At 37.7% G+C, this 12,201-nt stretch overlaps 1 protein-coding gene across 7 annotated transcripts in view; it reads left to right on the top strand.

The window, feature by feature from the left end:
• Positions 1-12,201, top strand: part of Ncoa1 (nuclear receptor coactivator 1) — a 306,946-nt gene that overhangs the window by 190,284 nt on the left and 104,461 nt on the right. For all 7 annotated transcript variants that reach the window (XM_029553833.1, XM_029553836.1, XM_029553826.1 and 4 more), the window contains one exon: positions 7,281-7,447. In XM_029553833.1, coding sequence (XP_029409693.1) covers positions 7,281-7,447 — 167 coding nt within the window. The remainder of the gene's footprint in view (positions 1-7,280; positions 7,448-12,201) is intronic.

Genomic DNA, 12,201 nt, shown 5'->3' with positions numbered 1-12,201 from the left:
AATTAAAACCACTTTAAGATTTCATCTTACCCCATTCAGACTGGCTAACATCAAGAGAACAAACGATACCAAATGTTGGAGAGGATGCGGGGAAAGGGGAGCGCTCATCCACTGCTGGTGGGATTGCAAAATTGTTTAACCCCTATGGAAAGCAGTGTGGAGAATGCTTAAACTACAAATGAACCTACCATTTGACCCAGTTATACCACTCCTTGGCATATACCCAAAGAACTCATCTTATTACAGAGACCCTTGTACATCCATGTTTGTTGCTGCTCTTTTCACAATAGCTGAGAGATGGAAGCAACCTAAGTGCCCCTCAATTGACGAGTGGATAATGGAAATGTGGTTCATTTATACGATGGAGTTTTACTCAGCAGTAAAGAAAGATGAAATGAAATTTGCAGGTAAATGGATGGAAGTAGAAACTTATACTAAGTGAAGTAACACAGACTCAGGGGAAAAAAAGTATGTTCTCCTTTATACGTGGATCCTAGCACCAAATCTTTAAAGTGAGTGTGTATCCAAACATAAGTACAGGAACCAGGATAATGAAAAGGAACTAGGGAGGTAAAGGAAAAGAAAGAATCTGAAAGAGAAGAACAGTAGGAAACAGGCCTTAATAAGGGAGCTGTGGATAAAAATGGCGTTATATTAAGGGGAGGGTGGAGGGAGGGTTATACAAGGAACCGTGGGGATGAAGGGAAAGAAGGCGCTCAAGAAAGGTGGGACCATAGGAGAATGATATTATTAAGAGAGAAATGGGTAAAATGGGGGCACTTTAAATGGGGAAAACATGGTGGGAGGGTTAGACAATGCGAGAGATAAATAATGCCTAGCTAGTTTAAAAAACCCAGAGGGAACCATATTAATGGACAACCTACTGACATACAACTGCGTACACATGACTACATACATACAACTAGCTCAAGGAATATAATACATGTCTAGGCAATGTTTATATGAGAACAATTGGTCTTTGCCCAAGCTTTGTCTACATGGCACATGGTAATTAAAAGTACCAGAGTGGTGGAACTAACCTTGGATGTTTAACAGCCATACTATGAGGCCTATACTAATTTGGACAGAAGGATATAAAGGACAGTTTTTGCTCCTTTCCCTCCTGGGTCCACTAAGTACCAGGGGACTATGAGCATCTCTAAAAATGTCCTGTAACTGTGGTGAGTCACCTGTCCTCTTGATCAAGGAGGCTGTGGAGATACCACCAGATGGACTTGAACCAGTGTCTAGTCTACAAAGAAGAGGGTCAACACAAAGGAAACATGTCCTCTGTGCTTCCAAGTGAAGCCAGCCATGGTTGAGCAGGACCTTTGACTTATCTTCACTTAGTCGGAACTGGTAAAAGAAAGGAGCCAGGGGCTCCTCCCAAGCCCATGTGACCCCTGAGGTACAGATCCTCAAACAACCTTAAGAGTAAAAATAAATTGGTTTATCTGAGCCAACTGTATGGCCTTAAACACCCAAAAGTAAAGTATAACCAAAAATTAAAGGGGCCAATATAATTTTTTAAGAGTCCATATGTATAGCTAAAGGCTACATAACAAGCAACAATGCCAGATAGGAGACAACTTCTTTCGAGTTGTTGGCCAGAGTTCCCCAAGAGACTCCCAGATAGTAACGTAGAATAAAACTTGGAAAATGAAAAGCAGACCCCAATCTTATCTAAAGGAATATTGACAACTGATTGCTGCCAAATGAGGAACAGCTGACCTTCCTAAAACAAAGCCCTCTAGATAGGCTGACTAGATTCACTGGATGGACAAGTACTGGGGAAAGGTGGGAGGTGCTGACAACACAGCGGACAGTAGCAGGGATGACAGTATAAGGGCTCTGGGCAGGGGGAGGGGCTATGGGAGGGTGCCATCTGAAAAGTGGGTGTATAGATAAATAAGATGTTTTGGGATGTTCTGTGTGATATACACAAAAAAAATCAAATTTAAAAAATGAGTTACATTTGAGGAGGAAGCATAAAAGTTTACTTAATGTTAATTAGTAGAGGTAATAAATATTACCATTGAAATCTACCTGATGACTTTATATCCATACATAGGTGCCAAGGATCTGAGTGCAACTGACTATGACTAATAATAACCAGATACATACAGATTAGAGATGCATGTACCTAGGTGTTATTAGCAAAAACAATGAGTCTTTCTGTAAGAAACTGTATATTTTAAAATGAATTGGAAATCTTTTTTAAAGATTAAAAATTCATTCAATTTTATGTCTTATAGGGTTTATAGTGAGTTCAGTATTGTATAACTGTATGTATTCACCTGTGAACTTAAAAATTTTATAGCCACTTTTGAAAGAAATGTATCTTTGCTCTGGAAATTGTTATTGAGTATGTTAAAGCTGTAACGAAGTGCTTCTTCTAAAAAAAATTATTGAATAGCATACACACAGTAAATTCACATGATTTGAACATATGGCTTAAGAAAAGCAAAATAAATTTCTAGCCACCAAAAAAAAAAAAGTATCAGACTGGTGGAACTAACCTTCTTGGATGTCTAACAGCTATACTTTGAGGCCTATACCTCCTAGGTCGACTAAGCTCCAGAGGACTATGAGCAGCTCTCAGTGTCCTGTAACTGTGGTGCGTCATCTGTCCTCTTGATCAAGGAGGCCATGGAGACCCCACCAAATGGACTTGAACCAGTGTCCAGTCTACAAAGAGGAGGGTCAACACAGATAAAACATTTCCTCCATGCTGCCAAGTGAAGCCAGCCACGGTGGAGCAGGACCTTTGACTTTTCTTCACATAGATGGAACTGGTAAAAGAAAGGAGCCAGGGGCTCCTCCCAGGCCCATGTGACCCCTGAGGAACAGATCCTCAAAGGGCCTTAAGAGTAAAAATAAATTGGTTTATCTGGGCCAACTGTATGGCCTTAAAACACCCAAATGGAAAATATAACCAAGGACTAAAGGTATCATTATAATTCTTTAAGAGTCTGTACATAACAAGAAACAATGCCAGACAGGAGAAACCTTTCTTTGAGTTGTTGGCCAGGGTGGCCCAAGAGACTCCCAGACAGTAACCCAGCATAGAACTGGGAAAATGAACAGCAGAGCCCAATCTTATGTAAAGGAATATTGGGAACTGATTGCTGCTAGATGAGGAAGAGCTGATCTTCCTAAAACAAGGAACTCTAGATAGGCTGACTAGATTCAGCAGATGGACAAGCACTGGAGAACGGTTAGGGGCGCTGACAACACAGTGGACAGTAACAGGGATTACAAAGAGTATATGAGCTCCAGTCAGGGGTGGGGGGGACTATGGTAGGGTTCCATTTGGGATGTGAATATATAGATGAATAAGATTGTTTGGGATGTTCTGTATGAAATACACACAAAAAAATCAAATAAAAGTTATATTTGAGGAAGAAGCATAAAAATTTGTTCCATGTTGATTAGTAGAGGTGAAACACATTAGCATAGAAATCTACCTGATCATTTTATAATCCATGCTTAGGTGGATCTCAGAAAGTAACCAACTATGACTAGTAATAATCAGATACATAGAGATTAGAGACACATATGCAAACATCTAAGTGTTAGTAGCATTAAAAATGAGTTTTTCTCTATGAAACAGTATATTTTAAAATGAAATGGAGATCTTTTTAAAGGTTAAAACCTCATTCAGTTTTATCTTTTATAGGGTTTATACTGAGTTCAATATTGTATAACTATTAATTTAACTGTGAACCTAAAAATTTACAACCAATATTGAAAGAGATGCATCTTTGCTCTGGAAATTGTTAGTGAATATGTTAATGCTATAATGAAATGCTTCTTCTAATCATGCGGTTATTAAATAATTAAAAAATAAAGACTTACTAGGTGGCATTTAATGAGTTAATATGACAGACATGCCAAGAATTTAGCAAAGCATTTTACATGTAGTTTTTTTTTAGTCCTCACCAACCTTAGGAGGTAGTTAATGTCATTATCCCAGTGTTATAGATAAAGATATGAAGCATAGAGAGGTTTAATTGCTGTTAACTTGTCTAGGTTGGATGGCTAGTCATTGACAAAAAGCCTGTGCTTCTGGGCAGTGTCCCATACTGCATCCTCACTTTTAAGATGTCTTACAATCCATCCCACACTTCCCTTATGCTTCTTCTGTAGTTCATCCATACTAGCCTACTGTGTATAGCTTCTTTAATGTCATATTTTTAGTCTCACTTTATCCATTTGATGAAGCTTTTTTTTCTTTTAAGAAAATATCTCCCTCCCTCTAACTCTGTGCCTCTTTCTCTTAGTCAAAGTACCATTTCTTTGTGTTTCTATAGTACTGTATTTTGTCATAGAGTGTTACTATGGCCTGTTTCCTTTTCTTTGTTTTCCTTTTAAGTGGGTGCTATATCTCATTTATTCCAGGGTGCTTGGGAAATAGAGCATAGTTATCTGTCATATGATAAATTTAGGAATGTTTATTTTTTGAGTTTGCTACTATATTAGTGGAGAAAAGATACAACAATCTGTCCATATTGGTGGGTTCTACATTTAACCAACTTTGGAGAAAACTATCCAGGAAAAAACTGCATCTGTACCAAACATATGTTGACTCTTCTTCATGATGTTATTCTCTAAGTACAGCATAACAGCTATGTAGTACTTACACTGTATTAGATACTGTAATATAGAAATGACTTTAAGTATTTGGAAGAATTTCATATGTTACACAAATATTACCATTTTAAAATGGCTTTGACAGTACCTACGGAGGTCAGAAGAGGGTGTCGGATCCCCTGGAACTGGAGTTATGGATGGTTGTTATCTGCCATATGGGTATTGGAACCCATACCTCTTACCTGTGCAAGAGCAGCCAGTGCTCTTAAGTGATGAGCCATCTTTCCAGCCCCAGCTAGTGTCATTTTATATAAAAGGCTTCAGGTGCTCAGATTTTGGTGTCCACAGGGGTCTTAGAACTTGTACCCTATAGATTATGAAGCTAACTGTACTCACACAAGAATATAGCTCAGGATGCATTAACTAGCGTGTCTGACACATAAATGGTAGTAAAGGGGTATAGTAAATGAAGAGGTACAATTAGTCCAGATTAGTAAAGGAAGCCTTCTTTTCCACTGAGGTAGAATTTTTTCTCGGCTCCGCTCCTTCAGTTTTGACTTTGAGCATGTCTGTTGTCCTTTTCTCTACCTGTTATTGGCTGCTTCATTTCAAGGTGATTTTTATTTCCCTACTTTGAAATGCTAGACATTTTATGGGCACTTCACCATTTCTCATTATGCGTAGCTTCTTTTTCCATCTTCTCTCAGTAGTGAAACACTTTTCTTCTTCTTTTACTCCATAATGGTTTCAAGGATTTCAGTATTACTCAGAGTTTCATGGCAAAACCTTTTGAGGGGCTGAGTATGGAAGTATATACCTATAATCCCAGCAATGGAGGTGGATGCAGGTTGATGGCCAGCCCAAGAGTAACTTGGACTATGTGAGACCTTTTCCGAAAACAAAAAATACCTGGGATCCCCAACAAGTAAATCTAAATTAATTGCTTCTGTTGACATTTAGAACTAAAGATTTAAACAGATGCTACTCTGTACTGAATCTACTAAGTCTATTATTGGGTTCTCTAAGGTAGAATAGAATGTCCTCAAAACACTATCAGATTACAGAGCTAAATCCTCATGAAATCCTCATATGAAAGTTATGTTCCTCATTTTATTCATGCGTTGCCTTCAGTGTCTCAGTATATTTGTCAAGACAGCTTTCTATGTGTTCTTTGTAAGTTATTAAGATAGAATTTTATTAAGTAAAATTAAGAAATTCCTCAGTAATGAAAGATTTAACAGATAAAGACAATGTATGATTGATATAGTTTAAATTCTTATGGGGGGTGCACACCATTTTGTAGTATTTTGTTTTATGTAGTAAATGCAGTAAATTAGCTGCCTTGGTTCTTTCAGCTCACTGTTTTGTGTAAGTGCTACTGCTTTTACAGTCTTTAAAATGACTAAGAAAGGATAATTTTTTGTTGTTTTTTTTGTAGCTTTTTAGCAATTGATCTTTTTCTCGTCGCATCCCTCCCCTTTTTGGGAGGGGGGGTCTTTTCCTTGTAGTCCCAGCTGGCCTGGAACTCACTATGTAGAACTCACAGAGACCTGCCTGCACCTGCCTCCCAAGTGCTGGGATTAAAGGCACACGCCACCAGGCCCAGCCCATTCTACCACTTTTATGTGCAGTCAAATGATTTTACTTGCTGTTTATAAAACACAGATCTTATTGTGACAAGTCTTTTCTATGTTATTTTGACAATGGAAAATTTCAGAGTAATATTTTACTATCTTTGAATGTATTACATAAGACAAATTGCTGGTGAGTTGGCAAAATAAACCAGGCATAAGATTGAAAAGCAACAATGAACAATAGCTACTTAATATTTTCAGTAGACTTTTAGAATATATTTTATTTTATTTTTATTTAATTATTTATATATGTGTATGTGAGTACAGTGCTGGAGTTACAGGCTGCTGTGAGCTGCTTGACGTGGGTGCTGGGAATTGAACTTAGGTCCTCTGGAAGAACAATACAGGCTCTTGACCATGGAGCCATCTCTCCAGCCCCAGTAGATATTTTTTAAAGAGTTCTGTCTGTATGAAATATTACCCTTTGTTCTTTTTATTGTGCTTTAAGATACTTGATTTTGTTTTAATGTTTACAGAAGCATCAACATAAATTTTATTTCCTATTATGTTTAGGACAAAGCTATATATCATTAACTTATTTTTTAGATTTTTACTTAAGAGCAGTTTCTTTTTGATGAGAAATAACTAATGGTCTAATCAGAATTAGAACTGAGTTTATTGAATTTCTCATAATTCATGTAAACTACAGTAATCTTCCCTGTTTAATTTATAACAAAACTATTTGGAAATTCAGATTTTGTTTCATTGAGCTATTTTGAATGAACAATAGCTCAAATGTTAAGTCATAGATTTGCTGTTTGACTTCTTTTAATATTTGGTAGCCATTTATTATTTGAAAATATTCAAAGTATATACATCATTAGCGAAACCCATCTGTTACAGCAGTCATTGACTTTATTTTAGCCAGAATTTTCTGTGCTTTGATATTTTGTAGCATCTGATTTTTAGATGTGAATTTAAATTAATTTTTGAACCTGGTTTTATATTTTAAATAAAAATAATTCCTCTAAATGTGTAAACATTAATACACTTGATCAGAGAAGGAAATAACACGATATAAATGCATGCTCACTGGTTTTCTTTGTGTAACAGCACTGAAAAGAGACGCAGGGAGCAAGAAAATAAATATTTAGAAGAACTAGCCGAATTACTGTCAGCCAACATCAGTGACATTGACAGCTTGAGTGTAAAACCAGATAAATGCAAGATTTTGAAGAAAACAGTCGATCAGATACAGCTAATGAAGAGAATGGAACAAGGTAAAAGATGACCATGTTCTCGCTGTTACTACTTTATGATTATCCTTCCTCTCTTCCATTGTTAGTAACCTGTATTGGTTCATAATTTTTTTAAAGGCATGTTTTTGTTTAGATGGTATTTACTTTATTGAGTGAAAGAACAATTCTTGATATAACAAAGTGGCTTACTACATTAACTTGAAACTAGTGAAACAGCTCAGGAAGATTTTGAAACCCAGTGTCATAGGGCTTTGAAGCAGGAGACATAAGCTGTAGGGTAAGACCTTAGGCCCCGGCATAGAACTGAAGTAACATAAGCCCTTGGATGAAAATCCCTCTTGCCTGCCTCAAGAAGCTTGCCTCTACCTGAGTTCTCAATGGGGGAAATAGTACTCTAAAAAAAAAAAATCCTATTTTATTTTTGAGATTACTATTTATAACACCCATACTTACTGGGAACCCTGCAGGTTGCCTGCCAGAAACAAAGGCAGAGCACTTTGAGGGAACAGTTCTACAGCCTGGCTCGTGAAGTGCTATAGAATCTGTAGGTGAGTATACTATATAATGTATGAAGAAATAATCTATGGGAAGTAGGAAGAAGCAAAGTGACAAACAGGAGGAAGAGGCCCCCTAAACCTCCAGATTAATAGTCTCAGGATGAAAAGACTATAGACAAATATAAATTAAATTTATTAAAGTTGTGTTATTTAAAGCTTTTAGAAGCTAGAAAGCATTCTAGGGACAACTGATTTAGGGAAAAGGATAAACTGTACTAGAAGCCTCCAAATACAACAGCCTCGCTCTTGGTACCCTAAGCCAGAGATGGTACAATTCCTCTGAGAAAACTGAGCAGTCCATGGACTAGACATTTGGGGATCATCTTATGTGGAAAGCTTAGCTCCTCACCATGCTCCACCTCCTCTCAATGGTTGCCAGGTGGCATTTTAGTGCCTCTACATGAACAGAAACCCCAGGCATTTTAGGAAAGCCCGCAATTTAAAAAAATTAAAAACAAAAGAGAAACTCAGAGGAAGCAGAGATAATGCAAGAATTGGGAGAAACCTAAAATGATCAGTCACTCAGAAGCATAGAGAAGATACTGCACCCATGAAAACCAGTAACTTTCGAAAGTTAAAACAGTCATTTTACCACTTTATTGTGTTTCTTCTCTTTCCTCTTTGTGCTGCAAGCTCCAACCATTCTGGGTAAACTGTGCCAGGTGTTTGCATTCACTGTTCCCTCCATCAGACATGCTTTTTCCCAGATACCTACTGTCTGGGCTCAAATGTTTTTGTTCAAATGTCTTCTCAGTGGAATTGGTCCTTAACTACTCTATATTTTTATTTGTTTTTATTTTTTTTCTTAGTAAAAGCAAATATTTTAACGTATGGAACAAGCTCTACACTGAATTAGTTATATGTGTTGATTCATTATACAATCACTCTGAAAGATAAAAGCAAGCTAGATCTAGGACTTGTAGTCTTATGTATAATTCTCTAAAGATTATGTTGGAAAGGAGAAGTTGGTCCTAAAATATTGGTTCACTTATCTTGAGAATATTACTTTTCTGATAAGATCCTCTGTTTTTTTTTTCATGTACTCTTTCTTCTTTTATTAGTATTATTTTTAAACATTTTATTTATTATTTTTATGTGTATGAGCGCATTGCCTGCATGTAGGTAAGTGGACCCCTGTCGTGCAATGCCCACAGATTACTGAAGAGGCTGTCAGATCCCCTGGAACTGGAGTTACGGACAGTTGTTAGCTGCCATGTGGGTGCTGGGATTTGAACCTGGGTCTTCTGCAAAAACAGCCACTGTTCTTAACCGCTGAGTCATTCTCCAGTCCCCTTTTGTTATTTTTTTATGGGGCTTTTGGCTACTCTAACATCCCCCGCCCCTCTGAAGAGATAACCCTAAAATCTTTTAAAGATTAGATAAAAGCTCCCAAATACTTTGGACATTTTTGGCCTTTGGAACAGAGTATGTCGCTAAGAGGCCCAAGAACATTGTGAGTTTTAGCCAAGAAACTGGCTACATTTCTTTGGGGTCTTTTTACCCTAACTGCCTAGCCAATTCCTACCTCCTGTTCTTATCACACCATCCTCTGAAGAGGTTACCCAGTTTGCAGATGGGAAATCGGGACACAGACCGCTCTGGCTTCTTCCATGCTGAACAGGGACGCAGGATGAAGTAATTGGGGTACCCCTTCAGTGGGTCTATCTAAAAGACTCCCAAATTGCATAACTCGTAACTGTAGGGGGAAAGAAAGTCCTTGACTGGTGACTAGGAGATGTGAAGAAGGAAAGGCAAGAGTAATTAGCATTACAAGTTCTAGAAGAGGAACGTGAAAAAAGTCAGAATAGGGCAATTTTCAAATGTTCATATGAGAGTCCATTGGAATTTCTTGACAAGGGCTTCCAAAAGCATCCTGCTATTGAGTTCCTCCTTTTTCTTTTGTCTTCCAAGGCTGGACTGTAGAGTGATGGATTCAGGATTTGCTTTCAGGTATTTTGATAGCTGTTAAAGTGCTTGGAATCAGTGTCAGTTCCCTCTCAAATGCTTCTAGATAGGGGGAGAAAACAAATTTATCCACTGTTTTATTTTTATATATTTTTTATTTATTATTTTTATTTTATGTGTATGAGTGTTATGCCTGCATGTAGGGAAGTGTACCCATGTCATGCAAAGCCCACAGAGGACAGAAGAGGCTGTTGGATCCCCTGAAACTGAAGTTAAGGAAATTGTTAGCTGCCATGTGGGTGCTGGGTTTCAAACCTGGGTCTTCTGCAAGAACAGTCACTGTTCTTAACCGCTGAGCCATCTCTCCATCCCCTATCCATCAGTTTAGAACAATAACAGGTTGTCTCCCTTAGCTACAGGTGGGTGCTACAGTATCAAAATTTGAAGTCTTGCATCTGAGCTGCAATTTCTGATTAGGAACAAAATCATCAATGAGAAATAATTGTCTAAATAACTTTTTATATGGACTTAATCTTAATGTCTGGGAAGTGTAATCCCTTGAACTCTTAAAGAAATATACTGAAGACTTTAATCTTTGGTTATACTTTCCTTTTAGTTTAAGACCATACAGTTGGCCCAAATAAATCAATTTATTTTTACACTTAAGTTCGTTTGAGGATCTGCTCCTCAAGGGATACATGGGCTTGGGGCAAGCCCCTGGCTCCTTTCTTTTACCAGTTCCATCTATGTGAAGATAAGTCTAAGGTCCTGCTTGGTCATGTCTGGCTTCTCTTGGAAGCATGCATGAGATATTTCCTCTGAGTTGACCCTCCTCTTTGTAGACCAGACACTGGTTCAAGTCTATCTCATGGGGTCTCCATGGCCTCCCTGAAGAAGAGGACAGGTGACTCACCACAGTTACAGGATATTTTGAGAGATGTTCCATAGTCCCCTGGAACTTAGTAGACCTTGAAGGGCAGGGGGCAAAAACTGTCCTTTAAGTCCCTCTGACCAGATTAGTATAGACCTTAAAGTATGGCTGTTAAATATCCAATAAGGTTAGTTCCATCAGTCTGGTACTTTTAATTACCATGTACTGTGTAGATAAAGCTTGTGTAAAAAAACAAATAGTCTCACATAAACCCTGACTAGAAACATATTTTGTTCCTTAAACTAGTTGACTAAACTAAGACCTTAGAAATTTTAAGATTATGTGTATATTTCTTTGTCTCATCCTTTATATATCATAACAAACCTACACAGACCTTCATCACTTGCTTAGGCTTCCTCATGTTTTCTGTCTATTTTGGAAAATATCTCCATTCCCATATCCTTTTGTCATCTTTTACATTCTCATTTTCTTTTTTTTCTTTAAGGTTCTAGTGTCAAACCAATGTTTAATTAAAGTTTTGCTGGGGAACCAATGAATTTACTGAGCTTACTTACCAAGATAACTGAGGGGTTGTTGAGGGTATACACACTTGAAAGCCTTTACCCAGCATGAGTCATGCCTTCCCTTTCTAGCCTTCCCCAGATCGTATACTTTAGGCCTCCCCAAATCCAGGAGACCATGTGTGATTAGGGCCAAATTACATACAATTGGCTGGGAAGAGTGGCTGGATATTTTATGTGTATGAGTGTTATTCATGCATGTATGTAATTGTATCTATGTCATGCAGTGCCCAAGGAGGCCAGAAGAGGGCATCAGATCCCCTGGAACTGGAGTTATGAATGGTTCTTAGCTGCCTTGTGGGTTCTGGAATTTGAACCCAGATCTTCTGCAAGAAGCAGCCAGTGCATTTAATCATTGAGCCTTCTCTCCAAGTCCCAAATTTTTTTTAAAGACGAAAATGTGCATATCCTTCGATGCCTTTCTTGTTTTCTTTTTCTCACGATATTTTTTACATCTGATATGTAAGTTAATGTTAAGTAATCCCTTTGAAAGTAAAATAAACAGACATGTAATAGAAAATAAGACAGACAAAAGATAAGAAATTTGTAGAATTAGTTCAAGACTAGTTAGAAGAGAATAAATGACAGGAGGAATGAAGTAAAATTTGCAGGTAAATGGATGGAACTAGAAACTGTTATACTAAGTGAAGTAACACAGACTCAGAAAAAAAAATCGACATATGTTCTCCCCCATATGTGGATCCTAGAACCAAACCCTGATAAATAAGTATGCAACCAGACATAATTACAGGAACCAGGATAACGGAAAGGAAACAGGGAGGCAAAGGAAAAGAAAGAACCTGAAAGAGAACAACAGTAGGAAACAGGCCTTAATAAGGGAGATATGGGTAACAATTGGGT

This window comes from Nannospalax galili, unplaced genomic scaffold, assembly GCF_000622305.1.
Source record: "Nannospalax galili isolate Female #2095 unplaced genomic scaffold, S.galili_v1.0 scaffold1191, whole genome shotgun sequence".
NCBI classification, from domain to species: Eukaryota; Metazoa; Chordata; class Mammalia; order Rodentia; family Spalacidae; genus Nannospalax; species Nannospalax galili.
The sequence above is the reverse complement of the archived record's forward strand: the minus strand, read 5'-3'. Positions and strand labels throughout refer to the sequence as shown.